Source organism: Staurois parvus, unplaced genomic scaffold, assembly GCF_062004578.1.
Source record: "Staurois parvus isolate SC_StPar_1 unplaced genomic scaffold, SC_StPar_1.0 ptg000692l, whole genome shotgun sequence".
Lineage (NCBI taxonomy): Eukaryota > Metazoa > Chordata > Amphibia > Anura > Ranidae > Staurois > Staurois parvus.
The window spans coordinates 305327-332518 of record NW_028318488.1 but is presented as its reverse complement, the minus strand read 5'-3'; the positions used below and the strand labels follow the sequence as shown (position 1 = coordinate 332518).

General features: G+C 43.3%; 2 protein-coding genes across 2 annotated transcripts in view; one reads left to right on the top strand and one right to left on the bottom strand.

Annotated features, from left to right (window-relative positions):
• NCBP1 (nuclear cap binding protein subunit 1) overlaps positions 1–19732 on the bottom strand; it is a 59441-nt gene extending 39709 nt beyond the window's left edge. Inside the window, exons 1-3 of the mRNA XM_089652750.1 lie at positions 19508–19732; positions 10039–10127; positions 8694–8794 (exon numbers count right to left, since the gene is read on the bottom strand). Coding sequence (XP_089508876.1) covers positions 8694–8794; positions 10039–10127; positions 19508–19541 — 224 coding nt within the window. The 5' untranslated portion in view covers positions 19542–19732. The remainder of the gene's footprint in view (positions 1–8693; positions 8795–10038; positions 10128–19507) is intronic.
• Positions 19733–25890: 6158 nt separating this feature from the next.
• The window catches only part of TSTD2 (thiosulfate sulfurtransferase like domain containing 2), a 54206-nt gene continuing 52904 nt past the window's right edge, over positions 25891–27192 (top strand). The window contains exon 1 of the mRNA XM_089652748.1: positions 25891–26389. Within this exon, the coding sequence (XP_089508874.1) occupies positions 26213–26389 (177 nt within the window). The 5' untranslated portion in view covers positions 25891–26212. The remainder of the gene's footprint in view (positions 26390–27192) is intronic.

The window sequence follows — 27192 nt, the reverse complement described above, 5'->3', positions numbered from 1 at the left end:
GATCGCGGCCCCGGGTGTCAATCACCGGGTCCCGGCCGGTGATTACCCGCCAGTGCCCAGTGATTGCCGAGGATCACCAACGGGGAAGAGAGCTGATTTGCTAACCAACAGTCCTCCTCCCAGTCAGTTAGGGCACACTGCTCTAACAAACACCCCCGCCCCCTAGTAAAACACTCCCAGCACAAAGTTAAACCTTTGATCACCCCTCATTGTTAACCCCTTCCTGCCCAGTGCCATTATTACAGTGTCAGTGCTTTATATTAGCACTGATCACTGTATTGGTGTCCTTGGGGATGTCAGCAACACTAAGCCAGTTCCCCCTAGTGTCTGCCGCAGTTCCGCTTATAAGTCGCTGATCACTGCCATTATTAGCACAAAAAAAAAATTACAGTATCTATACCATTTGTAAACGCTATAATTTACCAACGTAAACCAATTCATTTACACATATTAGTATTTTTTTTTTTTTTTAAAGACATTTTTTGCATGGAAATATGTAGTTTTTTGTAGGCCTGTAATTTTTTAGGAATAACTCACTGAAATCTGTCTGAACAAGAGTCTAGTAAACATTCCAGGTATGTTAAAATTTGAAACACGAAATTATAATTTAATCAATATAAAATATTATAATAATACATTTAATTCAATAATGTAATCAAACCAAAAACACTGAAATGTGAAATATAGCGCCAAGTTCGCACATCACTGAGCAAAGTCTCAAAATCGTTTTCAGTGTCTGATGACGAATTTCCCCACAAATCATTATCACTCAATTCTGCAAGTGATTCTGATTTACTATCGCTGTTCTCTAGCTGGTCTAAAACCGCTTTTGACCTAAAGGGGCACTTTTTGGACATTTCTTAGTTTCAAGGCAGAAAGAACGGTAAAAATGCAGGCAGGGCACAGAACAAAGCACTAGGGACAAAATGTATGTGACATGCTTTGATACAGTAATGTTTTACTATGTGATTGTAGTGAATTTGGTGAATGTCACTTTTAAAATTTCCCGCCAGTTCCGTCCCCGTAGGTCCTGACGTTGCACAGGAAAGGAACCCGGAAGACAGATACCGACATCGGCCGGAGGACATTGCAGGGGACATCGCGGGAGCGAAAAACAAGGTAAGTGAAGAAGAGATCCCGGAGCAATGCTGCAAGGTATTCCCGAGTGTAGCTCGGGGTCACTGCATGTGATGCTGAAACTTTACCCCGAGCTACACTCGGGAATACCTCCAGGGAGGTTAACTGCTTCCGCGCCGCCCTATAGTAGAAATACTGCTACATCATGGGTGTGCAAAATCACGTACTTATACGTGATTCGCACTGCTGCGGTTTTCGCGCCCCTCACAGATAGCGTCAGACTGCCCGTCAGTACACCAGTAATCACATTTAACCCCTTGATTGCCAGGAACATAATCACAAACCTCCATTGCTAGTATAGTGTCTGAACATGTCAATCTTTGATAAGATCAGCATTATACCAGCGTTCACATTAGTATAGTGTCCCCAAAACCACAGTGTTAGCGGGATCACCCCTGGCACCTTCCAGCACTTGAGTTTAGCGCCTACGCTTACCCCCCCCTTCTCCCCCCATAAGTGCAGTGCCAGTAGGTCACTGTCACTCGATACATTGCACACGAAACCTCAGTGTTCGCAGAATCAAGCCTGATCTCTGTTAGCACTTGCCGGTAAAATTTTTTTGTTGCGGTTCAAGCAGTCCCTGACAGCCAGGTGCTCGCTGGCGAGTCCCAAAAGTGCAGTACAAGCTGGTGAGGTGGCAAAAACAAGTAGTGTCCCGCAGCCACCAAGAATTAGCACACAGGTCCATAGAGCCCCTAGTATCCTTCCGGATGTGCTTACAAATCCCGACTGTTAGCCCACAAATTCTGCAGCACCCGTACTTCCCCTCTATTCACTGCCCAACCCAGAATTTAGGTGGAAACAGCAAATTTAAATACTCCCCTTGATTTTTTGGAGCCGTTTTTCACAGAAGATACCTATGCATTGATTGGGGATTAAAGCAATTTAAATGCACGACAGTTTATCGCTGCCAACCCAAATTCAAACCTTGCCAGACCACTCACATGGAAACCCATTACGGTTTCCAAATGTAAAGTTTTTTTGCGCCTAACCCTCAACATGGGCATTACTAAAAAAAAAAAATTAACTGCGGTTGTATTGGTCCACAGACCCGATTCATCATATGCCCGTGTTCTCTGCTGCCATGGCCAGTTATAGAGTATAATGTGTTTTATGCATTTCAATGACAACACACTGTCGTCCTCGGGGTGACCCTGAATTTGACTGGCTTCACAAAATTCAACCCCTTGTAAATCACCTTCACCAAAAATTTGCAGATCTCTATACTCCCCAGCAAAACGTCTGTGTTGAGGAGTCACTCATTTTTTCTGGCCGCCTTCCATTCAAACAATTTCTCCTCAGCAAGCGTGCCAGATATGGGGTCAAGATGTATAAGACCTGTGAGAGGGCAACAGGCTATACATACAAGTTTCAGATTTACGGGGGAAAAGATAGTCACGTGGAGCCCCCCCGGATGCCCAGACTACATGGAGAGCAGTGGCAAGATAGTTTGGGACTTGGTGTCATCCTTTTTCCATATGGGGTACCACTTATACGTGGACAATTTTTATTCAAGCATGCCACTAATTAGACAGTTGTACAATCTTGGAATTGCTGCATGTGGCACTGTGCGACCTAATCGCCAGGGCTTCCCCCAATGGCCTGTAAATACCCGTATTATAAAGAGGGGAAAAGCCTGCTTGAGAAATGAGGATGTCATTCAGCTGGAGCACCGACGTGTTTATTCTGACAGCAACAGGGTCTTGCTCTCAGAATATACAAAAGTCAGTGTGGGCAGCGCTGTTGTATGAGATTTTTCATCCACAATTAAAAAAAAAAAAAAAAAGGAGCATATATGCCGGAGCATGGGGGCCTGGGGTGGCCATTGGGTGGATGACCCCTATGCTTTGGCATATATACAGTATCTCACAGAAGGGCGTAAACCCCTTACATTTTTGTAAATATTTTATTATATCTTTTCATGTGACAACACTGAAGAAATTACACTTTGCTAAGTAAAAGTAGTGAGTGTACAGCTTGTATAACAGTGTAAATTTGCTGTACCCTCAAAATAACTCAATACACAGCCATTAATGTCTAAACTGCTGGCAACAAAAGGGAGTACACCCCTAAGTGAAAATGTTCAAACTGGGCCCAAAGTGTCGATGTTTTATGCGGCCACCATTATTTTCCAGCACTGCCTTAACCCTCTTCGGCATGGAGTTCACCAGAGCTTCACAGGCTGCCACTGGAGTCCTCTTCCACTCCACGACAACATCACAGAGCTGGTGGATGTTAGAGACCTTGCGCTCCTCCACCTTCCCTTTGAGGATGCCCCACAGATGCTCAATAGGGTTTAGGTCTGGAGAGATGCTTGGCCTGTCCATCACCTTTACCCTCAGCTTCTTTAACAAAGCAGTGGTAATCTTGGAGGTGTGTTTGAGGTCGTTATGTTGGAATACTGCCCTGTGGACCAGTCTTCGAAGGGAAGGGATCATGCTCTGCTTCAGTATATCACAGTACATGTTGACATTCATGGTTCCCTCAATGAACTGTGGCTCCCCAGTGCCAGCAGCACTCATGCAACCCCAGACCATGGCACTCCCACCACCATGCTTAACTGTAGGCAAGACACACTTGTCTTTGTACTCCTCACCTGGTTTCCGCCACACACATTTGACACCATCTAAAGCAAATAGGTTTATGTTGGTCTCATCAGACCACAGGACATGGTTCCAGTAATCCATGTCCTTAATCTGCTTGTCTTCAGCAAACGGTCTGTGGGCTTTCTTGTGCATCACCCTTACAGGAGGCTTCCTTCTGGGATGACAGCATCTGACGCTGAGCATGTGCACTCAACTTCTTTGGTCGACCATAGCAAGGCCTGTTCTGAGTGGAACCTGTCCTGTTAAACCACTGTATGGTCTTGTCCACCATGCTGCAGCTCAGTTTCAGGGTCTTGGCAATCTTCTTATAGCCTAGGCCATCTTTATGTAGAGCAACAATTCTTTTTTTCAGATCCTTAGAGTTCTCTGCCATGAGGTGCCATGTTGAACTTCCAGTGACCAGTAAGAGAGTGAGAGCGATAACAAAATTTAACACACCTGCTCCCCATTCAGACCTGAGACCTTGTAACACTAACGAGTTACATAACACCGGGTAGGGAAAATGGCTAATTGGGCCCAATTTGGACATTTTCACTTAGGGCTGCACTCACTTTTGTTGCCAATGGTTTAGACATTAACGGCTGTGAGTTGTGTTATTTTGAGGGGACAGCAAATTTACACTGTTATACAAGCTGTACACTCACTACTTTACATTGTAGCAAAGTGTTATTTCTTCAGTGTTGTCACATGAAAAGATAATATATACAAAAATGTGAGGGGTGTACTTCTGTAAGATACTGTATATGTTTATGTAGATAAATATATAATTTGTGTAGGGGGACATTAACTTTGTTTTATTGACCCCTTAATGCCTGCATCTCCTGGCCCCTCAAGGGGTTTCTGCTGGAAGGCAGGGCAAGGTTTATGATCATGTGACCACTGTGAATGACTGTCACAGCGGTCACATGATCGGAAAGCTCATAATCGCAAGTAGCTTTCCGCTAGGCACTGGTAACTATGTCAGGAGCACGCAGGACGTGTGCTCTCGGCACAGGGTTGTTTACGCATATATGTGGCCTCTCGGCACCAAGGCCCACCCACCAAGAGGCCACATATATGCGTACTGATGGCGTGAAGGAGTTAATATTATGCAGTGTAGTGTGAGGTACTGTGGAGAGCAGTCTCCTCTGATAACGCCAGCGAACTCAGCAGCGGTAATTCAACGCTGTTTGATAAACGGTCACCTAAATTAAGGCCTCCTTCACACCAAACATGCACTTGATAAACGGACACCTCTGTTTCTCACTGATTCCCTTTTACAGCAATCTCGCCCGCCCAAAGTAATTTCCTAGCAAAAAATACTGATTGTTTTTCATGTGAACAGAAAGAGTCAAAAAAGGCTTGCTCTTCAGGTGGTTAGAAGAGAGTGATGTGTGGCATACACATCTAATGCTGGGCATAAAATGCCCTCGCCCCCAAAATGACCCCTTTTTGGAAAGTAGACACCCCAAACTATTTGCTGGGAGGCATGTTGAGTCAATAGAATACTTTTTTTACCACAAGTTTTTTGAAAAATTACAATTTTTTTTTTTACACTACACAGAATTGTCACTTAAAGGATTTATTGCTCACGCATGCCATGGGTATATGTGGAATTACTCCCCAAAAAATTTCTGCTACTTCTCCTGAGTATGGGGATACCACATGAGAGACTTTTTGGCAGTCTGGCCCAGTACAGGACCCCAAAATCCAATAAGCACATTCAGGCTTTTAAAGGGCTTTATTGCCTCACTACACTTTCTGACTACCTATCACAGTTTTGGAGGCCATGAAATGCCGGGATAGCACCCCACCCCAATGACCCCTTATTGTAAAGCAGACACCCCAAGGAATTTGATAAGAAGCATGGTGAGTATTTTGAAGATCTCGTTTGTTGCCACAAGTTTTTAGAAAATGAAGAAAACATTTTTTCTTTTTTTTTTTTATATTTCAAAACCTTGTGAGAAAAAAATGAGAGCTGCAAAATACTCACCATGCCTCTTTTTAAATTCCTTGTGGTAAAATGTCTATTTTCCAAAAAGGGGTCATTTGGAGGGGTTTGGTGCTATCCTGGCATTTCTGGGCCTACAAAACTGTGATAGGTAGTGAGGAAGTGAAATTAGGAAGTTACGCACCTTCAGGCTTTCAAAGCGGTCAATGGATTTCAGGCTCCTGTATGTGGCTAGGCTCCCACAGTCTCACACATGTGGTATCCCCATACTTGGTAGAAGTAGCAGAATATATTTTGGGGTGCAATTCCATATATACCCATGGCTTGTGTGAGCAATATATCATTTAAGTGACAACTTTGTGTAAAGAAAAAATTAAAATAAAATAATGTTGTCATTTTCCAAAAACTTGAGGAAAAAAGATAAATCTTCCATGGACTCAATATGCCTCTCAGCAATTAGCTTAGGGTGTCTACTTTCCGGAAAAGGGGTCATTTGGGGGTCTTTGTACTGTCCTAGTATTTTATCACCTAAAGAAATGGCAGTCAGAAAGTAAAAGCTGTGTAAATTCCATTATCTATACCATTGTTTGTAGATGCTATAACTTTCACACAAAGCAATCAATATACACTTATTGGGATTTTTTTTTTTACCAAAGACATGTAGCAGAATACATTTTGGCCTAAATGTCTAACTTTGAGTTTACTATATATTTTTTTTATAGCCGAAAGTAAAAAAATATTTTTTTTTTTTCCATATTTAGGTCTTTGTTTATAGCATAAAAAATAAGAAGCGCACAGGTGATCAAATATCACCAAAAAAAGCTACATTTGTGTGAAAAAAAGGACGTAAATTTCATTTGGGTACAGAATTGCATGACTGCGCAATTACCAGTTGAAACAGTGCAGCGCCGAATAGCAAAAAGAGGCCTGGTCAGGAAGGGGGGTAAATTCACAGGATAGCAAGTGGTTAAAGGACTGGCAAACTGTAATATATTTTTGTTTTTGGGTCCTTTTACGCAGTTCTGTTTGTCCATTTTAGGATGAAAAACAGACAGCAATTCACTTTTTCCCCCCAAAAAAATGTCTGTGCATCTTATGGAGCGAATATTGAGTGACCGGCCCAGTATTCCCCCCGTCGCCGCCACCATGTTAGAATACCAGGCCAGCCCTTCGGCTCTTTTGTGTAGCAGAACCTGCTCCTCGGTCTTAACAGTTCCTCGGTCCAGCGGTGTCCTCATCACCGCTGGTTTCACTGGCCATCTTCTCTCCACGGCATCTTCAGTGTGGGCACCCAGCTGTGACAACTTGCGGCATCCCAGCTGGGTGCCCACTGAGCATGGGAGAAGCGCTGAACTTTGGGAATGGCCCCGTAGTGTTGTGGGACCTGTCACGTGTCCCAGAAGACTCCAGGGAGGGAGGACAACTCCCGCTTCCGATCGCCTAGGCAATCGCAGCAGAAGTGGGAGAGGGTACCTGTCAAATATGCAGAACAATACAAAGCAGTGTGCTGGAGCCAACAGGGGAGAGATCTGTATTGTTTACATACAGACCTCTCTCCCGTCAGTGACACTCGGTGATCGCCGGCAGGGAATCACCAGCCGGGACCCAGTGATCAACAGCTGAAGCCGCCAATAAAAAAAAAAAAACAAAAAAACATGTGAATGTATTCACATTGGGATAGCAGGTGACACTTCCAGGGGTGACAGAATTCTCTTTACCAAACTAATGTGGCTGCATCACCTGTACTGTTTACAGTGGCAGGACTAGCTTCACTTGACCTACAGACATTTTACTGCTCTGTGGCCATCTGTATCCCTGTTGGACATTCTTCTACTTCCACTGTCTAGCTGACAATTTGTGACAGGGAAGAGAAGTGAAGGGAGTCCTCAGATTGAAATAAAATCAGAGAGGTTCTTACCGTTCCATTAAGTACATAGAGATTTAAAAAAAAAAAAAAAAAAAAAGAAGTGTTACTGCACGTACATTTTAGGTTTTATTGTAAGCTAGTTATAAGAGAATTATTACTTTAACCCCTTCGTGCCTAGGGGTAAAACAAATTTTACTGCCCAAGCACAATTTTGCAACTTTGACATGTGTTACTAAAACCGTACATATCACAACTACTTTGTGCATTCAGGTGGATTATACCTTTTTTTCCAGGACAGATTGGGCTTTCATTTGGTGGTAAATGGTTTTAGATATCTCCCGATTTTTTTTTTTTTTAATAAAAGGAAAAAACTGGCCAAAAAAAAAATGGTAAAAAAAAAACAAAAAAAAAAAACCACAACATTCTTTAACATTTAGCTGTATATTTCTTGCTACTACCATAATCTACCACCAAAGAACAACCCAAAATAATTTCTCTTGCTCCTGACGATCGCAGAGATACCCCATGTGTGTATGTTAGTTGTTGTGAGCATATTGCAATAGTGAGCATTTTGCTTTTTTTTTTTTTATCCCGACACTGATACTAATTAAAGAAAAAAAAAAAAAAACAGAAAAAACCCACCTGACCTTGACCCAAACACTAACCCTGACACAGACCTAGATCAAACCTTGATCTGGGTATTTTTGTTTATTTTTTTATTATTATTTCTATTTATTTTTAAATATACTTGTTTTTTTCCTCTGTGAAAGGACAGAGATACAATGCACCTCTCTCCTCCATTCAGAGAGAGAAAACAAGAGGGACGGGCTTCATAGGGACTGATCACTGTGATATCCAATCAGAGGCTATCACAGAGATCAGGTGACCCGGAATCGGGATTTACAGGTCCATGCGGCATGCTCCCAGCAGAAAGACAGGTATACATCTTAACGGCCCCACGGCAAAAATGCCAAGTTCTGTGAAGCTGCTAATTTGCATACAGTCGGCGTCAAGAGGTTAATGGAGCAGCATGAGTACAAATGAATTCACTATATTACTGATTTGTGGTGTAATAGAGACCAGCTGTAAGGTGACAAACTTAAATAACACTATTTTAGAACCCATTCCATATTAATGGAGGACACACACTTACACGGAACAGAGGATTCTTAAGATAATGCTTTTATAGTTCGGTAGATCAGCTTCCAAGACACCAGCAAGGCCCTCCAAGTTACTTTCCAGTGATGATGAGCTCTGAGAAAAAGAAAAAAAAACAAAAAAAAACACAAGGTTTGATTTACAGTTAACACAGACGCTCCATAAAGACCACATATTCAGCAAAATTAGGGGATGCACCGATACAATAAAATTTTTTATTTTTTTTAATGTACTCGCCGATACCAATTACCGATACCTGCTGGCAACTGTCTTGTTTACTTTTCAGCTGTCAGCAGCAGAACCCCAATGACAGCTGAACAAGTGATTGGTTGTTAAGCATGCAGCAGCCCCACTCCTTAACCATTTCAGCTTTCACACTTGTTCACCCCATATGGACCAAAGCAAATCTTTACATTTCTGCTATGGACCTGTTTATTTGGTGGTATCTCTGTCTTTACTTAAGACAATGTAATACATATATTGTTTTTCTAAGAACAAACAATGCTTTCTCTTCGCGAATATTGCCTTGTAACAATATTTCTTTCACAATCCTTACACAATTAAATGTAACAAAACTAAAAAAAAAAAAACAAAATGCACTTTCACTCGATTTTCACCCAGTCTTCCTCCTGGGTCCTTTGCCTTCGGCCTTGCGATAGGCCCGGCCACGATGACGCCTCTCCCATGCATGAGCATGGGAGTCACATCGCTGCGGCACGGATTGGGGCCGTAAATGTTTGGTGAGCTGCGCATGCGTGGCTCAGTGTACATGACAGCTGAACGGCAGGAGGATGCATTTAACAGAAGAGACCAACAGGGACTCTTCTGTCACAAATACCCTACATGTCAGCAACATTTTTAAAATGGACTTGACTTCAACTGCAGAATGAAGTTCATCCCTTTGATCTGTAGATGAATATACGGAAAGATACAAAATGAAACAATGTTTCTTTGTAGATTTCTCCTTTAGGTTGAGCAAGGTTGCTGATAAACATTGTACAGCTGCTTTTTTTCCCTTTTTTTTTTTTTGCACTTCAGCTGTCAGCAGGGGAACCCCGCTGACAGCTTAATGAGTCTTAGCATTGGCATCAATTTGCACCCCACCAAATTTTGGTACCGTACATTTTCCATGAGCAGTGTTTTAAAAGCCACTACAGATCATAAGTCCAGAGTAACAATGATTAATGGGACTAGATATATCGCACTGTAAAATCTATATGTGCAATGTGAACCGCAAACAATGTTTTTGTGCGTAGGAGCCTCGATGTGTTTATGTTTGTATGCAGGGGCTCAAGTTTTTGGGGGGCTAGGAAGGTTTGGGTTGGCATCTAAATGGTTACCTTCTCTCCAACTCTACAAATCAATGACTCCAAGCGGCCTTCTATTTCAAGCGGTTCAGATGTTCTTCTCCTTTTATGAGGTTGTCCTCCTGTGTGCAAAGACAAAACAGGTGAATTCAAGGCTACGACGCCTTCAGCTTTCCTAACGACAAGTCTAATATTATGCATTAAACTTATAGCAAAAAAAAAAGAACCAGGCAATTTATACTATTCAAAATAAAGTTTACAAAGAATACAGAAATAAAGTAACTGAAGTAATGCATTGCATATTTTTCAAGGAAATTCAAAAGATTCCTGAAAACAAAGCATCCTTTTAATGAATAGAATATAGTAAACTAAATAATGAAATACACTGTTTAGTCAGAGCAGATCAGTTCAAAAAAAGCAGACAAGCAATGTACGGAGACAGATATGCATGTTCCGAAGGATGTACGGACTCTGCTATGGTTTTGATGACATCAGGATCCTAGACTGTTAGAGCATGGAGGTGCAAAAGCTGCAGGTACTGATTTAGCTGCGTGAAGAATAGGATTGGGTAAGTATCTCCTTTTATTGTTCCCCTACACCTGGGGTTTCTAAACTTTCTAAATAAAGGGCCAGTTTACTGTGCTTCACACTTTTGGAGGGCCGGGCCACGGCCTGTGGAAGTAGATAATGTCACATCTTTGGTATTAGGAGAAATATTAGTGCCCCATCGTTGGTGTCAGTGGGAGGAACAGTGCCCCATCGTTGGTGTCAGTGGGAGGAACAGTGCCCCATCGTTGGTGTCAGTGGGAGGAACAGTGCCCCATCGTTGGTGTCAGTGGGAGGAACAGTGCCCCATCGTTGGTGTCAGTGGGAGGAACAGTGCCCCATCGTTGGTGTCAGTGGGAGGAACAGTGCCCCATCGTTGGTGTCAGTGGGAGGAACAGTGCCCCATCGTTGGTGTCAGTGGGAGGAACAGTGCCCCATCGTTGGTGTCAGTGGGAGGAACAGTGCCCCATCGTTGGTGTCAGTGGGAGGAACAGTGCCCCGTATCAGTGAGAGGAATACTGCCAAGGGCCGGATGAAGGTATGCAAAGGTCTGAAGACCACAGTAAACCACAGTTTGGAAACCGCTGCCCTACACAAAAGCAATAATGTTTTATTTGCACAGAGTTCGTCGCTCATCTTTCAGGGCATGATTTTGGAGGTCTACTTTTTTTTCAGTCAAATTAAAGGGTAAGTTCACCTTTTGATAAAAAAAATTCAATTATTTTGCAGGCCAAAAAAAAAAAAAAAAAAAAAGATTAAAATGTGTTTATTACTTTTTTCTGAGGAGCTGGCAGATCACGGGTGAAATGGAAAGCTTCTGCAGAATATCAAGATAGCTGTCTGCCCCTACTTCCGCTACGGGTAAGCTGCTACCTGGTAGCAAGAAGAGTCCTCCATCCCCCACAGTTCATTGAGAACTACAAGCCGTCAACCACAATGGTACTTGTAGTCTATTCATTCACAGAAAACTGTGAATGAATGACACAGCTTTGTGGGTGGAGCCCCATAAGGCTGCGCTGTTTTCAAAATGCGACAGCGGGTGTGAGAAGAAGGACCTGGGCCCGCTGTTGCACAGAGGGGAGCACTGTCAGCAGAAGATGGGAACGCTGGAGCAGGTTACAAGCTAAATATGGGTGTAGCATGCACCTAAAAATGAACCTATTCTTTAACGGTTACTGTTGATTATACTTTAATTGCACTATTCAATTGTGTTGTCGAAAGAGGGACATAATACAGCTACAATCACCTTAAGAAAGGTGCATAGAAAACACCATTATTTTGAAGTCCCATTACAGCGATTCACTCTCTAAATGCCCTGCTCACTAATGACACTGGGAATAAAAGTGAGGCCAAATCCAAAATTTTGAGTTGTCCCCAGAACAGGCATAGAGAGGAAATCTTTCAGCTGGGACACATGAAGGAGATTTTCCTCACACTAGAAAGATATCCTCTCACTTTCTTGGGTCTACAGGATAGGAAGTAAAGGGAATTTCTCTGAGACACAAACGACAAATAAAAATTCAAAAACAGTTTTTACCTTCCTCTACGCTATCGAAAATTGGAAAAAAAAAATTTTTGCCTTTAGATATACTGTAAAAACTACAGCATATGCACGTTTAATATTTACACGCTATTAATAGAAGAAACTCTGCAGGGTAAGTCATCGTCTTCTACAAAAGAATAATTAAACCTATTTTTATTTAACAATAGGTAAAGCTGGGTACACACAGTCTGAAAATCGTCCGGTTCAGGAACAGGCTGACATTCGGTCAGTACGTACAGCTATTTGTTCTACAGAAGCCGGTCTTGCGACTGGCTTTTGTCACACGGGCATGCTGGAAAACCAATCAGTGCTTTGCAGCTAATTGGGGGTGAAGCCGCCCTCTGTCAGAATTCCATAGAAGATCACCACACCAACATCACTTGTGTTGGTATAGCGATCTGTCAGTTTTTTTTCCCATTCAGCCATCTGCATTGAACAAAAAACATGCAGTGAGTACAGAATAGGATCAGATAACACTCCATGAAAGGGCCAGCTATAGAGAAAAACATAAAACATAACGTTCCCCTTCAACACTAGTCAAGAGGCACACTCAAATTATTGTGCCACAAAGAGTTCTAGGTGTTAAATTTCCACTCTAGGCAAAAACTATTTTTTACCTTCTCTAACCCATTTTGATAGCCCCCCAGCCCCTTACCTGGGGAAGACACATATTTGCGTAGTACCCCCTCCAAGTCCCTTACTGCCACTAGTTCCAGTGCAGGGGACCACTGATCCCATACTGCGATGACACCCTGAAATCAAAGGTCCTCTGCCAACCCCTATGATATAATCCTCTTCTCTCTCCTCAGAGGGCCGTACCAGGGAAGGGATCATGCTCTGCTTCAGTATGTCACAGTACATGTTGGCATTCATGGTTCCCTCAATGAATTGTAGCTCCCCCAGTGCCAGCAGCACTCATGCAGCCCCAGACCATGACACTCCCACCACCATGCTTGACTGTAGGCAAGACACACTAGTCTTTGTACTCCTCACCTGGTTGCCGCCACACAAACTTGACACCATCTGAACCATCAGACCACAGAACATGGTTCCAGTAATCCATGTCCTTAGTCTGTTTGTCTTCAGCAAACTGTTCATCAGCTTTCTTGTGCATCATCTTTAGAAAAGGCTTCCTTCTGGGATGACAGCCATGCAGACCAATTTGATGCAGTGTATGGTCTGAGCACTGACAGGCTGACCCCCCCACCCCATCAACCTCTGCAGCAATGCTAGCAGCACTCATACGTCTATTTCCCAAAAGACAACCTCTGGATATGATGCCAAGCACGTCAACACAACTTCTTTGGTCAACCATGGCGAAGCCTGTTCTGAGTGGAACCTGTCCTGTTAAACTGCAGTATGGTCTTGGCCACCGTGTTGCAGCTCAGTTTCAGGGTCTTGGCAATCTTCTTATAACTTAGGCCATCTTTATGTAGAAACAATAAGTGAATATAATGGCGCCTATAGAAAAGGTATTAATGGATCACTATCCAATCTACCAGCTGCAAACTCCACCCTATATTAATAAAGTGTATAACCAAAGAAACAGAAATAATTTGCGCTAGTAAATAAATACAAATAAATATCCCAAAAAAACAAATATAAATATAAAAAAATAAATAAGTGTCCCAAAAAAATATATGTCCAAAAAAATATATTGTGTAAAAATAAAGTCCAAAGGTGAAGAAAAATGTGACAATCCACCACCATATATACTAAACACACCAGAGCTGAATGCTGATAATAAATCAGCATAAAACGCTAATTGCTCTGGGAGTGATGGTCAGCAGGATGATAAGCCACTAGTTGATTTTGAACCTTGATCTCCAGGGGGTGATATTCTGCAGAAGCCAGCTCCAAAAAAGCGATGTAAAGGAAGCAATAATCTGTAATCGAATATACCACTAAGAAAATCCACTTCTTCTAGACTCCACCATATCCATATCCAAAGGGTTTTAGGCCAGACACTCGGAAAAGAACAACAACAGCTTCATAGTGCAGTACCTTTTAAAACAACTTCATTTATTATGCACTCATCGCACTTAACTCAAAAGGTGTCCTAGCCAACACCAGCGTTAACAGCATGTAAAATACAATGGATGAATGCAGCCACTCAGCACATGCGCCGTAGACCGCTGGGAAACGTAATGACGTCACATCAATCAAAACCCTGCCATATGCGTTTCATCATCGACATCCTCACGGAGCAGATACTATTCTTTTCCGAGTGTCTGGCCTAAAACCCTTTGGATATGGATATGGTGGAGTCTAGAAGAAGTGGATTTTCTTAGTGGTATATTCGATTACAGATTATTGTTTCCTTTACATCGTTTTTTTGGAGCTGGCTTCTGCAGAATATCACCCCCTGGAGATCAAGGTTCAAAATCAACTAGTGGCTTATCATCCTGCTGACCATCACTCCCAGAGCAATTAGCGTTTTATGCTGATTTATTATCAGCATTCAGCTCTGGTGAGCTTAGTATATATGGTGGTGGATTGTCACATTTTTCTTCACCTTTGGACTTTATTTTTACACAATATATTTTTTGGACATATATTTTTTTTGGGACACTTATTTACATCTTTATGTAGAGCAACAATTCTTTTTTTCAGATCCTCAGAGAGTTCTTTGCCATGAGGTGCCAAGTTGAACTTCCAGTGACCAGTATGAGACAGTGAGAGCAATAAAACCAAATTTAACACACCTGCACCCCACTCACACCTGAGACCTTGTAACACTAACGAGTCACATGACACCGGGGAGGGAAAATGGCTAATTGCGCCCAATTTAGACATTTTCACTTAGGGGTGTACTCACTTTTGTTACCAGCGGTTTAGACATGAATGGCTGTGTGTTGAGTTATTTTGAGGGGACAGCAAATTTACACTGTTATACAAGCTGTACACTCACTACTTTACATTGTAGCAAAGTGTCATTTCTTCAGTGTTGTCACAAGAAAAGATAGAATAAAATATTTACAAAAATATGAGGGGTGTACTCACTTCTGGGAGATACCGTATGTGTATACTGTCTTGGGAGGGTCTTATTGAGAAATATGGAAGTCAGTAAACTTCCTCCTTGCCCCTCAGTTCTCCAGCGATTGTCTCTTCTCTTCCCGATTCTCCACCTCTGTGCAGGGAGAAGTCTCACAGAGTACGCACCTTCATAAACTGGCTGTTTCTCTGCATGTCAGTTACAGCTTCCATATGTGTGGAGATGATCAGCAGAGAACATGTTCTTCGCTGATCACCTCAGTTTCATAAACCTCTAATGACCTGAGATGAACTGCGATCCACACGGTCGCAGTTTCTCAGTTTCATAAACTTACACCTCAGTTCTGCTTTAAGGGCCAGTTCACACTACAAAAGCGCACTCCGGATGAATTCCCGATATGTTTTTACTTACAGTTCACACTACATGCAGTTCTGGTGCAGTTTGCCATGTTCCAGTACTGTCCTGTGCAGAAAAAATGCAGCATGTTCTACTTTTTTTTTTCTGCACCGGAAACTGCACTAGTGTGAACTAGGGCCATTGGAATACATGGAAAACACAGCATGCATTTTTGATGCAGAAAAAAAGCGCACTGAACTGCATCTAGTGTGAACTAGCCCTTAACCACATGCCGCCCAGCCACTGTAGAAATACGGCGGCAGGGCAGCACAGCTGGGCAAAACCACATTTTAAAACGTATGTTTTTAAAACAGGTAGGGGGTGCGCGCGAGGCGCGCCGCCGCCCTACCTGTCCCGCCGATCACGGCCGCTGATGTCAGTCGCCGGGTCACAGCCGGTCGTTACCGGCTATGTCCCGGTGATTAGCGGCAATCAGTGACAGAGAGCACAGCTGCAGTAGCTGTGCTTTCTGTCAGTTCCCTGACAGCTCCTGACACACTGAGCCGGAGAGAAGAGGTTATTTCTCCCAATCAGCGGTGTTCCCTGCAGTACACACCCCCGCCCCCTAGTAAAACACTCCCCTCACACAGTTAACCCTTTCCCTGAATAATAAACTTAACCCCTTCCTCCCCAATGTTTTTTTTTTTTTGCACTGATCACTGTATTGGTGTCACTGGGGATGTCAGTGACCCCAAGTCAGTTCCCCCCCAGTGTCAGAATATCCGCCACAGTCCTGCCATAAGTCGCTGATCGCCGCCATTATTAGTATAAAAAAAAAAAAAAACTAAAAATCCCAGTATCTTTCCCGCCATTTGTAAACGCTATAACTTTCACCCAATTAATTTACACGTATTGGGGTTTTTTGTAGCAAAGACATGTCGCAGAATGCATTTTGGCAGAAATTTATGACTAAATTTGATTTTTACATTTTTTTTTACTGGACATGTTTTATAGCAAAAAGTCCAAAATATTGTTTTTTTTCCTCAAAATTGTCAGCCTTTTTTTTATAGCGCAAAAAAATAAAAACGCACAGGCGATCAAATACCACTGAAAGAAAGCTCAATTTGTGGGAAAAAAGGATGTAAATTTCATTTATGTACCGTATTGCATGACCGCGCAATTGTCCGTTAAACTAGCACAGCACTGTATAGCAGAAAAATGGCGTAAATTGCAGTATTTATACCATAGTTTGTAGACGCTATAACTTTCACACAAAGCAATCAATATACACTTATTGGGATTTTTTTTTACCAAAAACATGGAGCAGAATACATTTTGGCCTAAATTTATAACTAACTTTGAGTTTACTATATGTTTTTTATAGCTGAAAGTAAAAAGTATCGTTTTTCTTCAAAATTTTTGGTCTTTTTTTGTTTATAGTGTGAAAAATAAAAAGCACACAGGTGATCAAATACCACCTAAAGAAAGCTCTATTTGTGTGAAAAAAAGGACGTAAATTTCGTTTGGGTACAGCATTGCATGACCGCGCAATTATCAGTTGAATTAGTGCAGCGCCAAGTAGCAAAAACAGGCCTGGTCATTAAGCGGGATAAATCCTCTGCAGGTCAAGTGGTTAACCTCCCTGGCGGTCTAATTATGTCAATATTTTTGAATGTCAAAGCAGTACATTGTTTTGCATGGAAATTTGTTTTATATTGTAGGCCTGTAATTCTTAGGAATAACTCACTTAAATCTGTCCACACAAAAGTCTAGTAAACATCCCGGGTATGATAAAAGTTTGAAAACACAAAATCCTAAATTATCAGGGATGCACCGAAATTTCAGTCACCGAAACATATCTGTCGAAAATTGCCCTATGAAAAATTTAGCAGATACAGGTGCCGATACAGGAGACTGTGTGTACTGCAGATGTGTGGGGTGGCGGAGAAAGGCAGGAGAGCAGTGTATACAGTGACTGGCTGTCACTATGGGGTTTATTTACTAAAGCTGGAGAGTGCAAAATCACACTCCCTTCTGCATAGAAACCAATCAGCTTCTAACCTCAGCTTGTTCAATGAAGCTTTGGCAATGAAACCTGGAAGCTGATTGGTTTCTATGCAGAAGTGAGTCTGATTTTGCACTCTCCAGCTTTAGTAAATAAACCCCTATATGTCAGTGCCAGTTTTTAAATGCAATTACCGGATTTTTTTTTTTTTTCGCTATAGCTCAGAGAATCACTTTCCTCCTAGCTAAAAGGAACAAAGTCTCTTTTTAGTTTATCCCCTCCCCCCAGAGTTAAAAAACAATGTTTCCTTTTAGTTTCTTTCCTGAGATAAAAAAAAAAAAAAAAAAGTTTCCTTTAACTCCAGAGAAAGTGACAGCTAATTCTGTGAGCTATAGTGAAGAAAAAAAAAAAATAGCCGGCAATTGCATTTAAAAAAATCGGCTCTGACATAGTGACAGCCAGTGAGGGAGCCTCTCTGTATACACTGCTCCCTCACTGTATACACTGCTCCTCAACCCACCCCCTCCCCCCTACAAAGAGGACCTGTCACTCATATGCTATCACATAGGGGACTATTGGTCCCCTATGTGATAGCAATAAAATCATATGCAGGGGCGGACTGACCATTTGGAAACTCGATCACTGCCCGAGGGCCCGGGGTCAGTAGGGGGCCCCATGAGATGCCCCTGGTACCTTTTTCATAGGCTTTTTTGAGTTTGGGCAAGGACACAGGGGCCCCATGAGTTGTCAGTCCACCCCTGATCATAAGTTAAAAAACAAAAAAAACAAACTGACTGCACTAGTGTGAACCAGGGCCGTTGGAATACCTGGAAAACACTGTGCATGCATTTTTGATGCATTGGACTGCATCTAGTGTGTACTAGCCCTAAGGGCTAGTGAACACCAGAACACAAATCTGGAAAGGCTTGTTCTGTGCTCATTTCCCACACTGTAGGTGACAACGCAGCCATTGCAGTTTGAATGTAGGTGCCATATTATTGGTACAGTACATTTTTAAGGACTGGTTCACACTATAAAAACGCAGTCCAGATGTGTTCTGGATGAGTTTTTGCAAGCGCATTTTTGGCGCATTCCGATGCGTTTTTAATGCATTCCAGTTCATTTTTTCCCCTCTCATTTTCTTCAATTAAAATAGAGACATGTGCGTTCCAGTGCATTTTTGAAAATGCAGCATGTTCTAATTTTTTTCTGCAACCGGAACTGCAAGCACTGATGTGAACTATGACACTGACAACCATATAACCTACTTTCTGTGCGTTTCGGATGCAGAAAAAAAAAACGCAACTGAAACGCATGTAGCGTGAACTAGCCCTTAATGTAGTGTGAGCCATACTTTTTTTGAGGTCCAGTGTGTTTTGCAGCCCATTGAATTAAATGGGCAGTCAAAATGCACCATGTGGGAATGCGCAGGAATTGCTCAGGACGCATATCGCGATCCTGTGTGAACAGGCGCTAAAAAAAAAAAAAAAAACAGCGTTTGGAGTTATAGTAAAAAAAACAAAACAAAACACCAAAGCTGCATTTAGAGAGGAGATTGTGAGCAAAATGGAGGCACATAGGTGTGCAAACATGCATAAATGCAGGCATGAGTGTGAATGGATTCCAGTGGGCAGATTACTTTGGTCAGTAGAATGTATTTACACTCAGCACATGTGCATCATTGCAGCAGTAGAGTCTTTTCCCTGCCAAGTTGTAGCAGATGAAATCCAGCATGTGTGGCGCATACATTCATCCACCTGAGTGCAGGACCCACTGGGCTCATTACCTGCCTCAAACACAAGGGATCCAATCTGTATTGCTGGATCTAGTGCCCAATGGACTAGGCTTCAAGAATGCAGAACTGACTTCAACCATACCTAGCTAGTCAGTCCAACAGCACAAGCCAGTCTGAGAGAATGCTAGCCTTGTGTCCCACAAAGGATGCTGGGAGTTGTAGTCCCACAGCAGCCAGTCACCTATAAGCTGCGTTCATTCACATAGAAACCCCCCAAAACAAAGACTCCACATCCCCACCACGAACAGCACCCTCAACACAGCCCCTCATAGAGTCTCTCACCATCACTCTCATCGCTGTGCCTCCGCCGAGACATGGCTGCTCCCCGGTTAATTCCCTCTCTGTGCAGATAGCGGACGAGCTCAGCTCAGAAAGGCGCAAGAGTAAGAGAAAATCTCGCGAGGGCTTCCACAGAATTCCACTCTGATTGGCCGGCCGGTTTCTGGAACTTACTCCAGAGGCACCAAAGAGAGAAGCGTGCACGGCTGTAGTACGCCGCTGTAGCTGCTTCCGGTTCTCGCAGAATGGAAGGCCAGGCAGAGAGACGTTCTTGCCAGCCACTTGGTTGGCGTGTCTATGGTGTGAGGAGGTGTGAACTTCCGGGAGGTTTGCTCTCTGAGGGAGCGTGTGTAAAGTGCAGAGCTCCATGTGAGCAGATGTTGCTTGGGAAAGCCATGTCAAATCCCTTCACAGCTGTGTGCCTAGGATAGCCCTTTCTTTGCCGGACCAATTTGTGTGTGCGTATAAATAATAAAATGAGAATAATAAAATATATTAAAAAAAATAGTAAAGGAGGGTTAGGACTAATGATAAAGGTTTTATTACTGTCAATGACTACCCATATTAGTGACAACCGCTCTACCCATTTAGTGGATGAATGTCACAGGCGTATAGGGAGTAAGGGAAGTTTGGTTTGTTCAGATTAATTTTTCGGACCAAAAATGTCAATTTTGGAGATTCAGATGTATCTGAAATTCCATAGTAACGAATCTAAACAAATCCGTAAAAGTTATATCAAAAAAAGGAGTTAAGGAGCAGGCATCTGCATCATCCTTATTAATCATGACTCATCTGTCAGCGGGATTCCCCACTGACAGCAGGATGGAAATAAAGGAGGTTATGGTAAAAAAAACAGCAAAGACCCTGATATGGATTTTGAGGGGAACCTCACACAAAAATAAGAAACAGGAAAATGTGTGAGGTTCCACGGGGGTGGCTGATTTTGGGGGGGACCCAATGCCATTTTTTTAAAATGTTGGTGCAGGGTTTCCCTCAAAGTACATACCAGACCTGAGGGTCTGGTATTGAATTTGGAGGGGGGGGGAATCCCACACCATTTTCTTCTAAATTTTGGTGTGGGGTTCCCCTCAAAATCCATACTAGACTCAAAGGGCCTGGTATGTTATGTACATTTTTTTTAACGGCACTTTTTTTTGTTTACAGAGGGGAATCCTGCTGACAGCAGATGAGTCATGATTGTTAAGGACGCAACAGCGGCCCATTCCTTGATCCCTTAACGTGGCGTCTCCCGGCACCTTCAATTGATACTAAAGGCTTACATTACTTTAAAACAATAAAAGACATGTCATACTTGAGAAGGGATGGACGCTGCTCAACCAACCCTGGGAGTACAATGTTGAGGAATGACCTCAGCCACCATTCTGGCCACACCCTCTGATGCGTTTCATCCTGCCCACCTGGGCTTGGTCACAGTGGTAACAACCTCTGTGACCAAGCCCCCAGTGGGCGGGATGAAATGCATAAAAGGGCTTGGCCAGAATAGCGGCTAAGGCAGTGTTTCTCAACTCCAGTCCTCATGGACCCCCAACAGGTCATGTTTTCAGGATTTCCCTCAGATGAAACAGCTGTGGTAATTACTAAGGCAGTGAAACTGATCAAATCACCTGTGCAAAATAATGGAAATCCTGAAAACATGACCTGTTGGGGGTCCATGAGGACTGGAGTTGAGAAACACTGGGCTAAGGCCATTCCTCAGCATTGGATTCCTGGGGTCGGTTGAGTAGCGTCCATCCCTTCACTTGTATTGGCTGACACTGGAATCACTTTGACTCATGCTCCCCTCTTCTCACTTGTCGGTGGGGTGATCCTTTTCCTTCCATCCATGGCTTAGAGTGGTGCCATAGGGTATACTTTTCATTGTAAACATGTTATACTTACCTGTGTGTGAAGTGGTTTTGCACAAAGCAGCTCCGATCCTACTCTTCTCAGGTCCCCGCCAGTGCTCCTGGCCCCTCCCTCCTGTAGGGTGCCCCCACAGCAAGCAGCTTGCTATGGGGGAACCGGAGTAGGTGTGCTCCCAAGCCGCTGCTCCGTGTATCCATTCACACACAGAGCTACGGCTCAGCCCCCCCCCTCTCCTCATTGGCTCACTGTCTGTGATTGACAGCAGCTGGAGCCAATGACTAGCCAAGACTCCAGTGCACATCATTGGATCTAGAAGAGGGCTTAGGTTAGTATTGGGGGGGGGGGGTCTGGGTGAGATGCTGGACAGAAGAGAATGCATGAAGTTAAAAAAACCTTTACAACTACTTTAAGGGGTTTCAGATTCTGGGAGATGGGCGGGGTATATGATCACATGACTGCCGTGTTTGGCTATCACAGAAGTCACATGATCGGAAAGCTCATGATCGCAAGTAGTGATTGGGAGCGTTCCGTGTCACAGGAGCGCACAGGGTGCGCACTCTCCGCACAGGTTTATTTACATTTTGGTAAGCTTACATGCGGCCTCTTGGCATCAAGGCCCACCTGCCAAGAGGCAGAATTTATGCATACTGTTGTCGCAAAGAGATTAACAACCTATTCCGAATGAAACAAAGTGAATGCCGAAGATACTAATCAAATTCCAAAAATGAATAGATCCATTAATGAATGCAGCTGAAAACTAATTCTTCAATTAAGAAATGGATCCAGAAAAGAAACTAAATTTTCTGGCATGCAAATGTCTAAGAGAAATGTCCCTAGTGGGGTCACAGACAGAACTTTAAAGGAAGACTGTTGCTCTCTCAATCAACATTGACTATTTTTAATCTGTATGCTGCTAGCATTAGTAAATAAATAGGAAGGTATGTTATATTTAATTGTTTTCACCTTTTTTTTATACATTTCTTTAGTTACTTCCTGGTTTGTGGCCTAGGTCAAAATGATGCCATAAGTCCCAGGAGTTTTCAGGAGGGGATTTCTCAGCTACGCACACCCTTCTGCCTGCATACCTAAGCTAAGGGCAGATGGATTCCACTTTCTGTCCATTAGCCACAACAGGAAGTGAAAAGAAATCCCTCCAAAGTGAGGGAATCTTTAGTTGTTACTAGGGCCACCAAAACTAATTCCCCCATTGGAAGGTGTTCCCCATTCCTGTTCTGCTGACAAGAAACCTGAGTGGGGTTAATTGAACTGGTAAATGGACATGGACTGTTAAAACAAGCAGTTTTAGACCTTATCAGGGCCCATCCACATGGGCAGCTGCTGCTGAGAATCAGCGATTTCACCTAAGCAGGCTTTTTTAAATAAATATGCCATCTTCTGGTCGCCTATTTTTTTCAATCCCCAAGTGTGATTTTAAATTGATATCTCACTGGATCATGTGACGTGTGTGCCTTAGACCGGTCCTCTTGACTTTAATTGGGCACAGTTGGCGAGCAACATTGCCTCTCAACAGCATCATGCTGAGTTAAATTTACTGCAGCACAAAGCAATCGTGGCAACGCATACAAACGTGTTAACTTACCAGTCAAGGGCAGTAAAAACGCTGGTCAACAAACTGTTTATACCTGCCTAATGAAGTGGTCCTGTGTGGTCCTGAGACATTGCACTTAAACACTGTGATGTGGTCACCGAATAAACATTTGGGCTTTTTTTAATATTCCTTGGTTTGCTGGCGACATATACTGTGGCTCAGGGGCAGACTGACCATTTGGGAACTTGGGCACTGCCCGAGGGCCCAGGGTCAGTAGGGGGCCCCATGAGATGCCCCTGGTACCTTTTTCATAGGCTTTTTTGGGTGTGGGTAAGGACACAGGGGCCCTATGATCCCCTGTTGCCTGGGGGCCCCATGTGTTGTCAGTCCGCCCCTTTAAATGTATGCATGAGCAAATGCAATAACGTATCAACGTGTATTTTCTATGTCTGTTGACATGCATTTGATGGCACACGATTTTAATTCATTTTTAATGAGTGGGTAAGGTTAACAGCTATTTACAAAGGCTTGTTAATACCTGTTGTCAGTGGTTCAAAAAGCATGTTACATGCAACTTCCATGGCCTGTCCCAACATACAAAAATACAGATGAGTTCAGGTGTCTTCTGAACTCATCTCTAAGGCCCCTTTCACGTGACCATTCCAGTCAGGTCTGCCTGTCAATTCTTCAGCTGGACCTCATGGGACCCTCTATTCACCTCTATGGACCGGCAGGTGTAAACGGACATTTATCTGTTTACATCTTTCTACCTCCAGTCTGATCCTGTCCGCTAAAGAAAACAAATGGAAGGTGATCTGTCCTCTTCCGTGTAAGCAGATCAGAGCACAGGTAGTTGCGCTGTTAATGGACAGCCAGTCGCCCATAGAGCAGAGGGGGCCCGGTCCGTGTTTGCTCTGCAGAAACTGAGTGGACACGGACCTGTCTTCCACCCACTCTACTCTGATCATCAGGAGATTAGCAGACAGATACCCTGCTGAGCAAAGCGGTCCTCCACGTGTGAAAAGGGCCTAACACGAACGCTCACATTTTTGTACTTCAATGAGCAGCAGTTCAGGTCATTCCCAGCCCTGCAGCTCACTAGACCACAAAAAAGGAGGAACTCCTAGTTTGGATTAGAGATGAGTTTGTAGGACACCTAAACTCATCGCTAAAATGCAGAAAAAAATAAAAATGTATTTTTTCTAAAAAAGCGCTGCATTGCAGTGCTGAGCTGCGGAGTATTCAAACGAGAATCCAAACCCACGTGTATGAGCCTGTCAAGGAGCTGTCAGCTTTACAGGCCAATCATCTGGTGACAGCTCCCTGATGAGCGCCCACACTTGGGTTCAGATACTGGTCTCAACAAGCCCAAGCTCATCACTGACACTGAGATAAAAACAGGCACTATTATGAGGAACCTGAACAATGCATTTATTGCCTTATAACGCGTGTATTAGACCTCATGGACACAGGGGGCGTTACTTACTAAAACTGGAGAGTGTGAAATCTGGTGCAGCTCCGCATAGAAACCAATCAGCTTCCAGGTATTATTGTCAAAACTTCACAGAACAAGCTGAAGTTGGAAGCTGATTGGCTCCCATGCACAGCTGCAAAAGATTCTGAGTTCATCAGTTTTAGTAAATCCCCCTAAAGGTGTTCTGGCCACTGGAATGCAGTAACACTCAAACACTGGATGTGCCTAAACGCGTGTGTAATATATGTCTTTAGGCATGTCCTGCATATTTTTTATGCTCAAAAGCATCTCTTGAATACGCTAATGATTTTTTTTAGCCTGTAAACACTTCTCTTCTAATACACCTGTAAGCCTGGGTTCACATATATGCAGTGTGGTATATCGCATGTGATTTGCACAGGAACCGCACCGTATTCCTGTGCAAATCACATGCGATTTGTGTGCGGTGCGATTGGAGCCATACATTTTATTTGGCTCTAATTGCACCGCACCCGCACCAAAAAGATGCAGGACCCTTTTTTGGGTCCACAGTAGAATCGCATACACATAGGTATTCACACCTATGCAATCTGATTCTGCACATCGCACCGCATTTTGTGGACTGCTTTCGGGGTGTTGTTAACTTAACATACACACCCGCAGCGGTTCGCATGAACGAGGTGCGATTCTAATGCGGGACGGAATTCACACACAAAACTGCAAATTCCGCACCGCATCAGTGTGAACCAGGGCTAAACGCTTGTGTGTGAATGGAGACAAACGGGGGAGATTTACTGGTGCATTCAGAATCCGTTGCAGCTCTGCATGGTAGCCAATCAGATTCTAACCTCAGCTTGTTCAATTAGGTTTTGTCATTAAAATCTGGAAGCTGATTGGTTTCTGTGCAGTTACACCAGATAGTGGGGTCGTTGGTTCAAATCCCAGCCATGGCACCACCTGCTTGGAGTTTGCATGTTCTCCCTGTGCAGGTTTCCTCCAGATACTCTGGTTTCCTCCCACACTCCAAAGACTTGCTAGTAGGTTAATTGGCCCTAGTATGTGTATGTATGAATGTGAGTTAGGGACCTTAGATTGTAGCTCCTTGAGGGTCAGGGACTGATGTGAATGTACAATATATATGTAAAGCACTGTGTAAATTGACAGCACTATATAAGTACCTGAAATAAATAAATACAATTGTGCATTCTCCAGTTTTAGTAAATATCCCCTATAGACTTATAAAGAGGTGCTTTTACAGGCTGAAAATTATGCCAGATGCCTGTAAAAGCAGCATTTTTTTAAAGCATGTTAAACAGCATTGTAAATGGACCCTCTTGAGATCGCCGTGCTCATCACTAGTCCTCATTCATGTCTGTGGAAATGTGGGCAGCAAGATCAGTAAATGATAGAGCTGTTCCATGAATGAGAATAGGTACAGCCTGTGAATTGCAGATGATCCCTAAGCCACTAGACTTCCTGGAGGGAGGGGCATTGACACGCTTCCCCCAGCAGCAGCTTCATTCACAGTTTTGTGCTGGCAAGGCTGACCTAGTGTTGTAACATCTCTATACCTTGATAAATAAGAATTTAGGTCCAGCACTAGCTGGTAACCCTTCAGGTGTCATAAGTAGCTGCATACTGCTGAGGAAACCGGATAAAGAGCATGCAAACTTGCAGATGAGTATTATTAAACCGTGTACACATCCACACAAGTAAGTTATTTACTGCTAGATTTTTCATCATTTTATTGGAATTGAATCAGCCAACCGTCGTGCCTTAAGAGAATATATTTATTATTTTTGTAAACCACTTAATATTAGCATTTTGAAGCTGCTAAAAAATGTCCATGTCTTCCTACTGCAATGAGGCAGAGGTCTTCTCCTGCAGTGAACTGTTGGACTACTGTGACTTGAGATTTCCTGATGAAGACTTGAATGCTGATCCCACACCACAGAGCACCTTAAAAGCAGGATTGGATGGCGGTACACGGAAGGAGTACACATTTGCAAAAAAGAAGGTATGTCATTTGGGATTTAAACATTGCAAATTCTGGTGCAGGGCTTCTCTGAACTCTTTCTGTTGTCAGTGGATGCTTGTCTCTTAAGTTCCCGGTTACATTGGGTGCGACTTGGCATGCGATTTGCATGCCCTGCGACTTGCAAATCGTATGCCAAGTTGCAACTTATTGTCCTCTATTAGAGCGGTCATATCGATGCGGTTCCGACTTGGTCAGAGCCGCACCGACTTCCAAAGCAGCGCATGCACTACTTTTGTTGTGATTTGCATAGACATCCGTGTCAGATGTCTTGCAAATCACAATGAAATTGGCAGGTCACCTGATTTTGAAATCGTGCGACTTCACTGTAAGTCGCACGATTTCAAAATCGGCTTTAATGTTACTAAGGGGTAAAGGATAAATTCACCTTTTTGATAAAAATAATAATTGCACATTTTAACCACTTCCCGCCCGGCCGTTGCATATAAAGGGCCTGACGGTGGCAGTGCAGGGTCGGGTGGCCATTTATAATCGGCCTCCCCGCACCCTGCTTATGCGCGCTCCCTGGGAGCGTGCAGCACCGCGATCCGGTGCCCGCTGTGTCCTCCGGACACAGTGAAACACCGATCGTCGGACGGGACCTCTGTATGAGGTCCCGATCATGTGATCACTGATTGGCCAATCAGTGATCACATGCAAAGTACTAAGCAAGATGTCACTTGTGGCATCATTGCTTACTACGTGTGAAATCTGTGAATGATCACAGAGGTCACATGGTACAAGGCTATTCACAACAGCCTTGTACCATGTGACAAGCTGTGACC